At 41.9% G+C, this 16,039-nt stretch overlaps 2 protein-coding genes across 3 annotated transcripts in view; one reads left to right on the top strand and one right to left on the bottom strand.

The window, feature by feature from the left end:
• CDC16 (cell division cycle 16) overlaps nt 1-13,384 on the bottom strand; it is a 64,469-nt gene extending 51,085 nt beyond the window's left edge. Inside the window, exons 1-5 of one of the 2 annotated variants that reach the window (XM_074964236.1) lie at nt 13,177-13,384; nt 7,470-7,524; nt 5,412-5,509; nt 4,543-4,581; nt 371-511 (exon numbers count right to left, since the gene is read on the bottom strand). In XM_074964236.1, coding sequence (XP_074820337.1) covers nt 371-511; nt 4,543-4,581; nt 5,412-5,509; nt 7,470-7,524; nt 13,177-13,224 — 381 coding nt within the window. In that variant the 5' untranslated portion in view covers nt 13,225-13,384. Of the gene's footprint in view, nt 1-370; nt 512-4,542; nt 4,582-5,411; nt 5,510-7,469; nt 7,525-12,455; nt 12,661-13,176 lie in introns of those variants that run through there. The other variant, XM_074964245.1, reaches the window with a different exon arrangement.
• The window catches only part of RASA3 (RAS p21 protein activator 3), a 255,686-nt gene continuing 252,786 nt past the window's right edge, over nt 13,140-16,039 (top strand). Inside the window, exon 1 of the mRNA XM_074964223.1 lies at nt 13,140-13,282. The gene's annotated coding sequence lies outside the window, so the exon portion shown is untranslated. The remainder of the gene's footprint in view (nt 13,283-16,039) is intronic.

Raw genomic sequence — 16,039 nt, 5'->3', positions numbered from 1 at the left:
AAGGCTCGAATCATATCTGGAAGACCTAGAATTTATTTATTTTAAAACTGAAATAGATTACATAGAACTCCCTAGAAATTCTCAATTATTAATTCTGAGCAAGCAGTTGCACAACACTAGTAATAGTGACAAACCAGGATTATCATTTAATGTAGACAATAATAAAGGCAGTTAGTAATATAGATTGCTGACTAAATGGAGAAAAAACATAATACTTCTGGAATAAATATTCATTATCCTATAATAAAAGTCAAACACACATTCAATTTCAAGCCCAGATGCCAATGACATTGCTTTCTGATAAATCCCTGTATAATATTAACATTCTTCTTCAACCAGGAAAACATCATGTTTTGAAAATGCTACCTACAGAGGATTGTGACATCTCCCAGTCACTGGTAGAGTCTTTCAACCCACTTTCATCCTTCAAGTATTTTTCAAATAGTCTTTTGTTGATTGGCTCTTCCATGTCAAGAATATCAAGAGCCTGTTGATGCTCTTTTGCAGCATACTACAGAGAAAAACAAGGGTAAGATGTTAAGCATTTAAAATTAAAACACCAATAATTAGACTATGGCAAGTAAAAATTATAGAGTTGGTAGGCCAAGCCACTCCACATTTCGGCATATCTTTATTTAGAGGTATATCAGTTTACCATCATAATCTAACTGTAGTGGGAGGGCCTGGTCTCCCCCCCTGACGGGGAGAGAGCTGCAACCACCCCCTGGTGGGCAGAGCCGGGAAACCTGAGACCACACGGCCAGAAGCAGAGGGGCAGGACAGGAACCAGAAATATAAAAGGCAGGCCTTCCGACACAGTTGGAGGAGAGCTGCCGTAGAAGCAGGACATCTCCCCCACACACCCACTGCTGGAGCTCAGAGCCGACAGAGGCTGCTACAGCGCCAGAGACATGGAGGGACTGCCGGAGCTGCCAGGCACCAGGGACACCGAGGAACTGTTGGGGCTGCCACTAGTCTTACCTCAGTGAGACGAATGACCCCAGAACCCAGGTACTCCCTGAATGGGAGTGTAGGAAGGAGCCCAGGAAAGCCAAATAGGGTTTGGCTGCATAACTGACTGCAAGCGTGTTGCGGACAGATTCCCCGCTGACCCAGTGGCGGACCACTCTGCCACTGTTAAGGCCCTGAGCTGGGATGCAGTGGAGTCAGGTGGACCTGCGTCCCCCTACCCTCCCTGCCACCCCAATCTTGGAGGTGGCAGCCTCCCCACCTTTGGGCCAAGAGGCCTGCGTAGGTCTGACGTTCACCCGAGCTAGGATGCCAGACGGGTTTTCTGTCTGCCCCGCCAGAGAGCTGATCCCCCTAGACTGCTTAATTTTTGGCTGCACGCCCTGGCTGAGGCTCAGACTCAATTGCTGGCTGGCCTAAAGGCTTGGGCCCACTAACTGTCAGCTAATTCCCCCGTGAACTGAGTCACCCCCAAGGCATTGTAGCGAGGGGGCGTGGTCTCCCTCCCTGACAGACTACCTTACACTAACAGGTTTCAGAGTAACAGCCGTGTTAGTCTGTATTCGCAAAAAGAAAAGGAGTACTTGTGGCACCTTAGAGACTAATCAATTTATTTGAGCATGAGCTTTCGTGAGCTACAGCTCACTTCATCGGATGCAACTACAATTACACTAACAATTCACAATATTTCAGTATTGCTCAACCAAACATTTGGAAAATAAATACCTGCAGAATGATCATACAGCCTAGTATTATGTGATCACAGAAGTATACAAACCTACCTTAAAATGCATTAAGATAGGATTTTCTATCATTTGTTACAATTAGGAATGTTGTGCGATTAAAAAGATTAATCGTTCTGTTAAACGATAATAGAGTACCATTTATGTAAATAGTTATGGATATCTTCTACATTTTCAAATATATTGATTTCAGTTACAACACAGAATACAAAGTGTACAGTGCTCACTTTATATTTATTTTTTATTATAAGTATTTGCACTGTAAAAAACAAAAGTAATAGTATTTTTCAATTCACCTAATACAAGTACTGAAGCGTAATCTCTATCATGAAAGTTGCGCTTACAAATGTAGAATTATGTACAAATGCACTAAAGATTCATATGTCCCGTCATGCTTCAGCCACCATTTCTAGGGACATGCGTCCATGCTGATGGCAGGTTCTGCTCCAAAACCATCCAAAGCAGTGCGGACTGATGCATGTTCATTTTCATCATCTTAGTCAGATGCCACCAGCAGAACGCTGATTTTCTTTTTTGGTGGTTTGGGTTCTGTAGTTTCCGCATCAGAGTGTTGCTCTTTTAAGACTTCTGAAAGCATGCTCTACACCTTGTCCCTCTGAGATTTTGGATGGCATTTCAGATTCTTAAACCTTGGGTCTAGTGCTGTAGCTATCTTTAGAAATCTCACATTGGTACCTTCTTTGCGTTTTGTCAAATCTACAGTGAAAGTGTTCTTAAAACAAACATGTGCTGGGTCATCATCAGAGATTGCTATAATATGAAATATATGGCAGAATACAGGTAAAACAGAGTAGGAGACATACAATTCTCCTCCAAGGAGTTCAGTCACAAATTTAATTAATGCATTATTTTTTTAACGAGCATCAGTAGCATGGAAGCATGTCCTCTGTAATGGTGGCCGAAGCATGAAGGGACATACAAACGTTTAGCATATCTGGCACATAAATACCTTGCAATGCCAGCTACAAAAGTGCCATGCGAACAGCTGTTCTCACTTTTAGGTGTTATTGTAAACAAGAAGCGGGCAGCATTATCTCCTGCAAATGTAAACAAACTTGTTTGTCTTAGTGATTGGCTGAACAAGAAGTAGGACTGAGTGGACTTTTAAGCTCTACAGTTTTACAATTTTTTGTTACAATAACTGCACTCAAAAACAAAACAATCTACATTTGTAAGTTGCACTTTCACCATAAAAAGATTGCACTACAGTACTTGTATGAGGTGAACTGAAAAATACTATTTCTTTTGTTTGCCATCTTTACAGTGTGAATATTTGTAATAAAAAACAATAATATAAAATGAGCACTGTCTACTTCGTATACTGTGTTGTAATTGAAATCAATATATTTGAAAAATGTAGAAAAACATCAGAAAAAGTTAATAAATTTCAATTTGTATTCTATTGTTTAACACTGCGATTAAAAGCAATTTTTTTAAAATCACGATTAATTTTTTCCAGTTAACTGCGATTAATCGACAGCCCGAGTTACAATCAATCAAAATACATGCTGTTCCATTTATTTTTCTCATCCTCCAGACAATTTTATTTCTTTGGTTGCACTTTGTTTAGATAGCACTTTCCATCCAGAAGGGACCGAAAGCATACTGCAACTACATACTTATAGCACCAATAAAACAAAGCTACCTGTGGGGCAGAATTCAGCAACCAACCAGAATAAACCACACTATACATTATTAGGGAGGAGGAAAATTCTGGAGGATGGACAACATGTTCTAAAGAAAGTGTCCTGGGATCTATAGCACCCTTGCTGAGCAGCCAGAAATTTGTTGTTCTTTGGTCTCATTCAAGAGACCTACACGCTACTAGTGGGGGAATTCTACGCCAAAAAAATTAAAATTCTGCGCACAATATTTTAAAATTCTTCAAATTTTATTTGTCAAAATAACTCTATATAATCACACCAGTTTCAATTATTTTGTTAATTTATTTCAAAATACCTGTCAGCAAGTATGTTTGTAACAATACAGACACAAAAAATTTCCCCCCAGGAGTAGACAGTAAAAGAAATGCCTATGACAACCCAGTTTCTGTTTCTCTGCCCCCACACCCTGAGTCCAGCCAGCAGGTCAGACACCCACAACTCCTCCCCCGCAATGGCCAGCCATGGGGCCCCCCTAGTCCAGACACCTGCACCCCCCCCAGAGCCCAGCTGTGCACCCCCCCAGCCCAGACACCCACACCCCTCCCCCCCCCCCAGAGCCCAGCTTTGGCCCCCCCCAGCCCAGACACCTGCCCCCCTACCCCTCAGAGCCCAGGGATCCAGAGGATGAAACAGCCTGATGCTGGGTCCCAGCCTTGTGTGGAGTTTCCTGAGCGCCGCCATCTCCTTCCCTCAGGGCATGCGGGGAACTGCAGCTGCCGGGAACCCTCTAGCTCCCTCCCTATCCCCCCAACAACCTCTTCTATGTGCGAGCTGGTCTCTGCCAGGTCCCCTAGTGGCAGTCAGCAGCTCTGCAGCCCATTTCTGTGGCAGAAAGGAAATTCTGCATACACAATATTAATTTCTGCAAAATTCTGCATTGCACAGTGGTGCAGAATTCCCCCAGGAGTAACACACAGCATGTTGCATGGAACTCAGTTTACCCATTTTACAAGGATGAGGGAATAAGTCTTCTCTCACAGGATTTGAACCTGTAGTTCCAGTGAGTATAAGCGTTTCAACCCCCAAATTTAGACCCCTAAATATTCCCCTTCTAGCGTAAAGTGTGCCATATGTGGTTTGCGTATTTACGTAGCATGCTTTGTTTAGTTTGATTTTATCCAATATAAACTAAAATATATACTTACATGACATCTAGCAGCAAGGTATCGACATGCTTCATACAACTAAGAGAAATAAAGAGGTTTTGAAATATACTTATCAAGGAAGCTACAAACAAAACTCCCTAGTATTAATAGCAAAAAGCTATTATTCCTACATCAATGTCTGTTTTTCTTCTGACTAAAGATTTCTTTCTTACTACCCCAAATCATTCTCTCAAGTCTCTAACTCTTGAGAAAGACAGTAAATGGGGAAACCTCAACCCATCATCCTGTCTCCTTAACCCTATCTTATCCCCTCCATTTCCCTTATGTTGACATACTCTTTCCCTATGACCCTTCCCCTACAAGCACACTCTTGTACACCACCCTATTTCCTTCCTATCTTTTGACTTTAGTCATAGGGCATGTAATCTATCCAAACTGCTAGATTCCCTCGGCTCTCTCTCCTTTATCTCCTCCAGTGTGGTTCATCCTTTCCACCTCAGCAAAACTTCCCTGACCAAAATCACTAATGACCTTCTATCCCAGTTTGTAAATTTCTTCTATACTATATTAATTTGAACCTCTCCAACTCTGGTGGCACTTCCTCTTCTTTTGATTTCCACAATTCTAGTTCAAGTGGGAGGAGAACTAGAACAGCACACAGTCCCTTCCCTAAATCTATTGGTCCCCTCACATGTAAGCCCTTGGCCCTTATCTCTTCTCTATATATCATTCTCTCACCATGACCTTACATTATGCAGTTTACGTAACCACTCTTCCTTTAAATCTGGATTGTTAGCTCTGAAGGTAAAGAACCTATAGTGCATTTAGCACAGTTCACCTGCTATTTAGCACCAGGTATAGCACTATGGTTCTAAATAAAGTATTATTTCTTGTTTGAAATTACTTACCTTATCTAGCTTGCGTGATCGAAGGGCATGTGCTGCCCTATGATACTGAGCTGTCAGGTAGAGACATTGGGCCAGCCAATAGATGTCCTGAGGTTCCTCTAAAAATATATATTTTTATATATATATAATCCCATTAAGTACAATCCTAAAACACATGTTTTTATCATAATTTTGTATGGCATAGACATTTTCAGGTCATTAAAAAGATCTCCGTATACTGCTCTTCGTCAAAACTAGTCATCTCAAGAAATTACCCTAAAAATAAAATGCATCTCTTTGGACATCTCAGAAATAAGAAATTTTAAGAATTAAATCAAACCCTAACACTAAGACTGTACGCACTATCAGCAGCAAACAAGGATGTAAAAAAAAAAAATCTACCACCAGTCTGCATACCATAAGTAACAGAGGGAAATAAAATTGATGTGGAAAAGAGAAAAATAACATCTGTATGCTATAGGTGACTCCAGACATTGAATGCACTAACAGCAGAAAACACACTTTTAAGCTTTTTATCTTTCAAAGTTTGTGCAGAAATTAGTGCCTGCAAAAGCAAAATATTATTTTCAAGTTCTAGAAGTGTGACAATTAGGTCCTGATCCCAAAACTTATGCATGTGCTTAGCTTTACACACTGTGAGTAATCCCATTTGAAGGATCAGGTACTTAGTAAGTAATAAGGCCATTGCAAAAAAGATATAAAGAGCAGGTAAGGAAATACTCCAAAATCTAAACATGGACAAATAATTTGGTCCAGGTGACATGCACTTACCGAAAACTATATTTAAAGAGAGTCATGATGCACTGAGAGAGTCTTCAATATTGAAGAAAAGCAAAAATGATTTAAAAGGAAAGAAAAGTTACTCTATCCATTACTACCCCATAAATCCAATAGACGAGGTGTGGCCAAACTGTGGCTCATGAGCCACTTGTGGCTCTTTTACAGTTAAAGTGTGGCTCCCGAAGCCCCCCACTCCACCCCCCATTCTCCGCCTACCAGGCTGGGGAGGAGCTCAGGGCTTCTGCCCTGCAGCCGCATGATGGGCTAGGGGCCTCTGCCAGAGACGACTGGTGCCTGCTGAGAGTGGGGGAGGGGACAAGATTTAAAGCCCACCCCCCACAACAGCTTGAGTCATACCGCCCTCTTACCCTCAGTGGCTCCTCCCTGCAGCTCCCAGGTGTTAGCTTTGCAGGGAGAGGCAGTGGCAAACAGGTGGGAGCTGCAGGGAGGGGTCACTACTTTAGCTCCACGGGGAGAGGCAGCAGCAAAAGCAGTAGCTCTCCCTGCTTCTCCCAGCTGTTTGCCACTGCCTCTCCCCACGGTTGCAGCTCCCAGCTTGCAGACTCCAGCAGCTGCCATGCAAGAAGGGTCCCATGTGACAGAGCAGGACCAGCAAACCCTGGCAAAAATCTGGGGGTCATGTGACCCCATGTACCCTCCCCACACATCTCCTCTTGCGTCTGCCCAGTGTAGATGGGGGTCTCTCCATGGGGTGTGCCTGCTGGAGCTTGGGGCTTCAGCCTTCTGAAGACTGTCATACGTGGCTCGGAGGGTCAGTAAGTTTGGCCTCCACTGAAATAGACTAAGCACTAGAAAAGGTACTGCAGGAAACAATCTTGCATTGGCAGTGGACTGGACTAAATTATAAAAATTAATTATTTTTAATTTCAGTGTTTATGTATCTGCAAAATGGTTCTTGCAAGTAATAGAGATTTCTCCCAGTGGAAGGCGTTGACGCTCGCTGCATTTCCAAGCCCTGAAGGACAGAATGTTTTTCAGCCTGGGTAAGAGGCTTTGTTCCTGCACTAGCAGTTAGAGTACACTTTTCAAGCACAGGTGTCAGACGTGCATGAATGCTGAACTGCACACTATCTATTCTAGCAGATCAAAAATCTAATGCTCTGCTTGGGTAGATGTATTGCAGAGAGGCTCACAACAATATTAAATATAAAATGGAACCTCAACAATATACAAGAAGCTGAATAAATTATCGCAGGTAAAAGTTTTCATGAAACTAATATTTTAAATTATGTGAAATAAAACGTAACGATTACTTACCATGAGACAGTGAAGCAACTTTGTCTGCCCAAAACAAGGCACTTTGATACTGTTGCTGGAAAAGAATGTTAGAAATGTTAGGGTTTGTTTATTTAAATATATTATTTAGCTTGATATGTCTTGCTATTACTAAAGGTGGAGCATAACTCCAGAATCTTCATTGGTGACTACCTAAGCTACCTTAAAAAAAAAACAAAAACAAAAACCTTGAGTTAACTGATTGCCAAATAAGTCAAAGTAGTTAACATGTTTGTAAAGACTTCTTAGGGCACTCCCCAAACATTTATGATTTGCCCTAAATTGAGGCAGGGGGCTTTACTGTGAATCCTGGGAATAGCAGAGATGGAAGAATAGCATTTGATTATAATGGAGAGCCAGCTCTGCTACAGATAAGATTAAGGGTTGCTTTCTATTTAAAGGGAAACTCTTCAACATGCCCAAAAATCTGCATGGTTATTCATATTGCCTTCAAATTTGGTGTGTCTTATGGGGCAGAGGGTTGGGTTAATGATCCAAATTTGGGGTCTTTTACCAAGCAGTTTGAGATATAGTTCCCCAAACAACAAAGCTTTTCTTAGGGTTGACAGATTCTACCAGTGCTTTCTGTGCACACCTCGGTCAAACCATGGGTCTCAATCACTTAACATTGACGCAGTTAGCGTAGGGCACTTTGGGGAAGCAATATTGGAAACACTATTCAACAAAGAGTCTGGTTCTACAGTCAGGTGCAAGCCTAATGCTCATGCACCAAATGGATTTGTCCATGCATGTGCAGAGTGCCTGAGAGACTGTAAACCAGACATGACACTCAAGACCCGTGTAACTCAAGAAGACATGCTATGGCCACTGAATGTGAGCAACACCCAGGCACTATAAATTCAAACCCAACTCTAGCAGAAGTCTGAAAATGAAATTTAGACATGCTCTGTCACAGGGTATTGTTTGGGGGAGAGGAGAACTTAATCAGAGTACTGCTGAAAATTCAGAACACATTCAAACTATTTTTAAAAAAATGATACAGTCCAATGCTTGCTAGGAAAGGAGGAGGAATGAGGGTTTGAGCCATGCTTGAATACTGTTTTGGCATTTGTTGGGGGAGTAGGAACAGCATTCTGATACTTCTGACATGGTTTCCCCACTCCAGAAGGAGAAATGACATCTCAGTAACTGCCATTTCTCCTTCTGGAGTGATCCTGGAAACAGAAGAAGTGGAGGAGGAGGTGGGTGATATGGAGGTGGCTGGCATGGCATGTGGGAGGCATTGGGGCAGAGGGTGTCTCTCAGCCCCAGATTCTCCTCTGACACTTATTCTACTCCACAGGAAACACCACGTCTGCTAAAACTTAAAACCCTTTTTACAATCACTTTACCCTTATGCACATAATGCCAAACACTATATTTTCACTTACCTATCATTAAACTCACAGGCCACACCAATGTTCCCTCTAATTTTTGACAGGCCGTGTGCGCAAAAAATTTCTTCTGTGCAAATTTTTGAAGCAGAGTTCAAATTTGTGCTCCATGAGGCAAATGCGCCCAAGCGAGTAAAATGCTTATACATTTAAAAACTTTTAATTTGCAATTTGTGATAATAGTTTTACATTATGTTATTCTATAAATGTCATTTTTAAATACTTAGAAAAAGGAAATTTAACCTCCTTTCCCTTTCCCCGCCTTGCCAGCTAGCAGAATCTGACTGTGTTGATAGATGGCGGATGAACAATGTCAAAAGTCGCCCGTAAATGATATTTCGGCCTGGCTCCGATGTAGTATTTAATTTTTTGTGCACGCAGTGTTTCACCGTGTGCATGGGGTTTAGGATCTGTGTGCACGGACACACGTACACAGCTTAGAGGGAACAGTGATCCACACTCATCTCTCACCTAACTGCTGACAATTCCCAAGGCTAGACCCATATGCCCCACAACTGACAAAACCTAGTGCTGAAATAAGGCATACTGGATCTCCCAAGATACACCTGCACATCTTGCCTTTGATTATACATACCAGGGGTCAGGGAGAGGAGCTAATCCTCCGGGGGGAGGGCACAACTCCCCAAGAAGTCACTGTATCACAGTTCTGACAAACTGCTCCAATTAATCCATCCAATATTTAATACAGCTGCACTTAACACAGTAAATGCAGCTGCACTGCACACAGATAATTCTCAGTGGCTACTGCTGGTCCAGGGGTCAGAGTTAAGGTTGAGTGGGCATGTACTTAACTCTTTATTTCCTGGTTTTCAGAAGTTTGAGTTTTTCTGAAATTGATGTTTTGGAACAGCACAAGATACAACCAGGTAATCTTAACTCTGCATTAATGGTATTGTCAGTAACTAAACAAGAATTTGGGATCTGAATGAAGCAATATTCACAATGTATGGGAATTTTTTCAGACTGCACGTCCTATACCATTTGTTGTGGCCCTCCATCTTGGAAGGGACTGCATGAAATTTCTAAGGCTAAAGTGTATAAAGTGCTTTAAGAACCTTCAAGAAGAAAGATGCTATATAAATGTCAGATATAGGCAGGGCTAATAGCAGAGCCTATTATTAAGGCTGTCCAACACATCCCACTATAAGGCCCTGATTTCAATTGCTTACAACTTCATCAAACTTTAACCATTTGGGCCAAGATTTTCCATATGGGTTATCTGCTTCAGCCTATTTCTTAAAGCGGTCTCTAAAAACAAGGTTATTAAAAACATTTTTTAATTTGCAATTAAAACAAATACTCTAGTGAGCTTTTTTCCAGTGCTCATGATGAGCAGCAATATTCTGTTTTCACCTCCTTGTTCAATGCGTGGCCCTAAGCCTTATTTACTGTACACTATTCAAACCCTTCTCTGAAGAAAATTACTAATTTCCTCATTGGCTTTTCTATGGCCTCTATCATAGAATTACTGTGCTTCAAACACTAAAAGCAACATAAGCGTGTAGGGACAAATTAGAAAGACCAAGCACAAAATGAGATTAAACTAGGTAGGGACAGAAAGGGTAACAAGAAAACATTTTACAAATACATTAGATGCAAGAGGAAGACCAAGGACAGGGTTGGCCCATTACTCAATCAGAAGGGAAAGGCAATAACAGAAAATACGGGACTGGCTGAAGTTTTAAATGCCTTTTTCATTTCAGTTTTCACCTAAAAAGTTGGCAGTAATTGGATGACTAACATAGTGAACATCAGTGTAAATACAGTAGGATCTGAGACTAAAATAGGAAAAGAACAGGTTACGAATTATCTCGATAAGTTAGAGGTCTTCAGGTTAGCAGGGCCTGAGGAAATACATCCTAGAATACTTAAGGAATTGGCTGAAGAGATCTCTTGCCATTAGTGATTATCTTTGAGAACTTGTGAAGGACAGGAGAGATCCTAGAGGACTGGAAGAGGGGAAATATAGTATCTATCTATAAAAAGGGGAATAAGGACAAGCCAGGGAATGTGTAAACCAGTCAGCTTAACTTTGGTACTCAGAAAAATAATGGAGCAAATAATCAATTTGTAAGAAACTAGAAGATAAGGTGATACTTAACAGTCAACATGTGGATGGGGGGGAAGCAGTAAAGCTGATATATCTCAACTTTAGTAAGGCTCTTGATAGTATCTCACATGACCTTCTCATAAGCAAACTAGGGAAATATAGTCTGAACAAACCGACTATAAGGTGGGTGCAACAAGTGGTTGGAAAACCATATTCAGAGAATAGTTATCAATGGATCACAGTAAAATTCAAAGGGCCTATTGAGTGGGTCCACAGGGATCTGTCCTGATTTTATTCAATATCTTTATAAATTATTTGGATAATGCCATATAGAATACACTCATATGATACCAAACTCAGAGGTGTTGCAAGTGCTTTGGAGGACAGGGTTAGAATTCAAAATGATCTTGACAAACTGGGGGAATGCTCTGAAATAAATAGGATGAAATTCAATAAAGGTAAATGTAAAGTACTACACTTAGGAAGGAATAATCAATGCACAAATACAAAATGAGAACTGACTGTCTATGAAGAAGTACTCCAAAAAAGGATCTGGAGATGATAGCGGATCACAAATTAAGAATGCATCAACAAAATAAAACTACTGCAAAATAATAATTAAAAAAATCACTCTGGGATGTATTAGCAGCAGTGTTGTAACCAAGACACAAGAAGTAATTCTTCCACTCTACTAGCACTGATAAGACCTCAACTGGAGTACAGTGTCCATTTTTGGGTACCACACTTTGGGAAAGATGTGGACAACTTGAAGAAAATCCAGAGAGTTACAAAAATGATTAAAGGTCTAGAAAACTTGACCAACAAGGAAAATTTAAAAAGTGGGGTTCTTTAGTCTGGCAAAAAGAAGACTGAGGGGGAAGTGATAACTGTCTTCAAGGGCATAAAAGGTTGTTGTAAAGAGGATGGTAATAAATTGCTCTCCTTAACCACTGAGAACAGGATAAGTAGTAATGGGATTAAATTGCAGCAAGGGAGATTTAGGTTAGACATTAAGAAAGATTTCCTAAATGGAAAGGAGTTAAGTACTAGAACAAATTACCTAGAGAATTTATAGGTTTCAGAGTAGCAGCCGTGTTAGTCTGTATTCACAAAAAGAAAAGGAGTACTTGTGGCACCTTAGAGACTAACAAATTTATTTGAGCATATAAATATGTTAGTCTCTAAGGTGCCACAAGTACTCCTTTTCTTCTAGAAAATTTATAACTCTCCATCACTGGAGATTTTTAATAGCAGGTTAGATAACACCTGCCAGGAATGGACTACTAGGTAATATTTAGTCCTGCCTCAGAGCCAGGGGACTGAACTAGATGACTTGCCGAGATTCCTTTCAGTCCCACGTTTCTATGATTTAACTGATCTTCATAACACTCCTGTGAAGCAAGTGAGTCGTATGACCCCATTTTACAGACAGCAAACTGAAGCACAAAGTGTCTAAGATTAGTTGCCCACTCATTCCGCTGTTCAATTTGAAACAGATCAGACCTGATTTTTCAAAGGCCTTCGGATGATATGGCACTTTATCTGTTCCAAGCACTACTCCGTCCCATTGACTTCAGCTGCAGCTGTGAGTGGGCAGCGCTGCTGCACATCAGACCCCAGGTGTCTCAAGCACCCAGAGAAAGCGGGACAGGCTGTTAACGGCCACCTGTGAAAAGGCTGGTGTAAGTCACTTGCCCACAAACGCTGTGGCGGAGGCAGCCATAGGATCCAGTTCCCCAGGGCAACATTTACCGGCCTTCACCATGAGACCATCCTGCCACCCTCTCTCCTCGTTGTCCGCACCCCTTCCAGGGCTGCGGCAGGCGAGGCAGCGTCCCGCCACACCACGCCGCAGTCACTGCCCAGCCCGGGGGGAGCGGGGCCGCCCCGTGCCGTGCACGAGGCCTCTCCTCGCCCCCGACACGGCAGGAACGGCCCGGCGCTGCTCGGTGCGTGACGTTACTTAACGCGACGCACGCGGGACCTTCCCACGAACACACGCGTGAGGCCCGGGGCTCCCTCCGGAGCAGACCGTTACGCTCCCGGCTCTCGCACCCGCCTGCTGGGCCACGCTCCGCTGTCAGGGGCCCCGACGAAACAGGGGCGGAGACGCGCCTCCCCGCGACGGGCCCCGCAACCACTCAGAGGGCTAGGGGGCGTCAGGGCCGGGTTAGGGTTAGGACCTGAGCGGAGAAAGAGGCTGCGCGGGCTGCTGTCCCCTCACCTGGTCTATGTACTGCCGGACCCGCTTCCTCAGCCGCTCCAGGTTCATCTCCCTACGCGCGCGAGCCGGGTGACCTCAGGATGCTCCGCACGCGCCGCTCGCTCAGGTAACGGTCTCACTGTCACGCGTCAAGCGCGCAGCCCGGGAATCCCGCACTCTCCGCCGGCCGCCTTCTCTCGGCGTGCCTCGCGGTAACGTCCCCACTTCCGGTGTCACGCCCGAAATCACTCCCCACAGAAACACCGCCCCGCGCGGATGGTTCCTAGAGCGCGCGCAGAGTCGAGCTGTGGCGCTAGAGCGGGGCGGGGCGGGCGACTGGGGCTGCTCTACGCTGTCCAGCTCTTCCTGGGGCAGAGCCCGCGGGTGGAAGGGGGACTGTGACCCAGCGCTGCCAGAGTTTGTGATGTTTCCGCCGTTTCTGTGAAGCCTCCAGGTCCTGGAGTCCTGTTATTTGGCCAGAGCTTCCCCGTTCATTACAAGGAATGTCCCCAGAGCCCCCGGGAACCCGTGACCCGCGGCATCCTAAAGGCTTAGGCAAATGAAGAGAAATAGAAAGCTCCCAAAGTGGTATTATTGTGTATTTAATCCTGTGATTTCTTTAAAGGCCTGACGGGGGGTTGGCACGACTCAGCACCTTACAAGACATTATTAGCAGAGGTCCCTCTTCCCTCTCTGTTACCCCCAGGTGTGAGCAGGACTGGGCTGCCACACTGAGCCAAGTGCCACTCAGTTTAAAAGGTCCAGGGACTGCTGAATGAGGGCTGAAATCCTTCCCCAGCCATAGCACACTTGCACTACTACCTGCTGTGCATTAGGTACGAATGAGTAGACTAGCTCCACCTGTGCTGTTATTATTTAACCTGAAATACTAATTATGGATGTCCGGAGGCAGTGAAATTGGACAGGCAGATTTGGGCTCACAAGGGACCCAACACTGAAAGAGCAGTTAGTCCAGGTAGCAAGTGGCTAGCTATGGTTAGGAATATGAAGTAAAATATTTTCTTGGCATTAGGTCAAGTGTGCCATAAACGTGATGGGGAAAATAATTTTTTAAAAGAATGTCATAGTATTAAGGCCAAGACTGGAAAACAGTAAGACCATGATGCAAATTTCCTTGTAGTGACTGCAGAGTAAAATGTTGTAGATGTGCAAATATTGGTAAACCCTAATGGCAGAATTATAGTCTTCAGATTGGATGTTGGAGTACAATTCCATGTTGGTTTGTTTGTTTTTTGGGGTTTTTTTTTTTTTTGTAATATATAGTACAGTAGCTAAGGAAAAGGTGCAGAAATACAAAGCAAAGCTTGTTTCATATTCTAAATAAAATAGTAGTGTAAGTGACCAACAATGTGTTTTTAAAACCAGTATGACTTAATACATAGTAAATGCAGATGTACTACTTGTGCTACATCTAAAAATCTACTTAATCATGCAATGAATTAAATGTTTGATCTATATGCTAGCCACCGAAATGCAAACGGAGAGCACAGACTGCATACTAGTAAAGTTCTCAGATGTCTTTCAGTGCTTGGGTTATCTGGAAGGAGGATACTATTTTAAGATAAAACAATCGGTAACTCTGTCTATCCATCCTCCAAACCCTTCCCCAAACATTTGGTCTAACAAATAAAATAAAATAAATTGTTAATATTGAAAATCTGGGGGTTATTAAAAGTGTAGAAAAACCTAGAGAAGGAGTTAATTCAAGTGTTATAAGTGGAAGACCAAGGCATTGAACTGCATACACCATAACAGAAACATCCAGTGAAATCTGTTGAAAAGGGAGCAACTAAACTCTTGCAAGCACAAATAGTCTCAGAGTTAGATGCGAGCAGAACATGTTTCAGCAAGTAAAGTTAGATAACTCAAGTTCTAAATTAATTATTTTTAATGCAACATTTGTGCATGACAAATTTAAGTAACTGTTCTCATTTGTTGTATATCTTTGGTATTCTACAGGTTTCTGAGGGATTATGTAGCCCTGAAGTCATAACTCCATGCTGTTTTAATTTGGGGCAGGTATACAATAAGTTTTGCAGAGATCAGACCTTTGTTATGTCTGTCTTTCACTGATTTGTATGATATTATAGATCAGCCCTCTTCTGGGTTCAGTTGCCTGAGGAATTTCTTACAGTTTTGGCTGCACATTTTTTGAATATACATATACAAAAAATAATAAATATACATAATAATATATAATATAATATAATTAATATACATATACAAATATGCATATACCAATAAAGTTGATAAGACTTTGACTAACTGCCTGAAAAAGGTGTGTCTAAATTAAGTTTGGTGGCAGGTGGCGTTTGTTCTCAAATGATACTGTCAATTCAGGGATCTGCTGTCCTGAAACTTTAAATACATTAGAGCTAGATACATGTCAATAGTTCATATTCTTAAATTCCTGAATAATTAAAGTACATTTTAAAAATGTCTATGTTTGGGACATCCAGGTTTGCACAAAATCTATTTATTCCCTAATTTTAAGATCAAAGTTTAAGAAATTTCTTCTATACTTCATAATAAATAATTAAATCATACATTATTAATAAAGCCTAATTAATTTGAGTCAATATTTAAAGCTAAACAGGATATAAATCTTTCACATTCTAACCCTTTCAAAAAACAAAAATCTTAAAAATCACTAAAATGTTTCAGAATACATTAAATGAATTCTTATTCTATCCAAATGTTAATATCAAACCATAGAAAAGTAAAAGCATACAAAATATGAAAGAACAAACTGAAAAGTAAATACTCATTTTTTCTTATTATCACTTATAAAAGGGGGTGGGGGAAGCCACTCACTGTAACATTTTAAACATAACCATAGTTTTGAAAACAAACCCATAGCTGT

The sequence above is a fragment of the Natator depressus genome, chromosome 1, assembly GCF_965152275.1.
Source record: "Natator depressus isolate rNatDep1 chromosome 1, rNatDep2.hap1, whole genome shotgun sequence".
NCBI lineage: Eukaryota > Metazoa > Chordata > Testudines > Cheloniidae > Natator > Natator depressus.
This window is presented reverse-complemented; position numbering and strand designations above follow the sequence as displayed.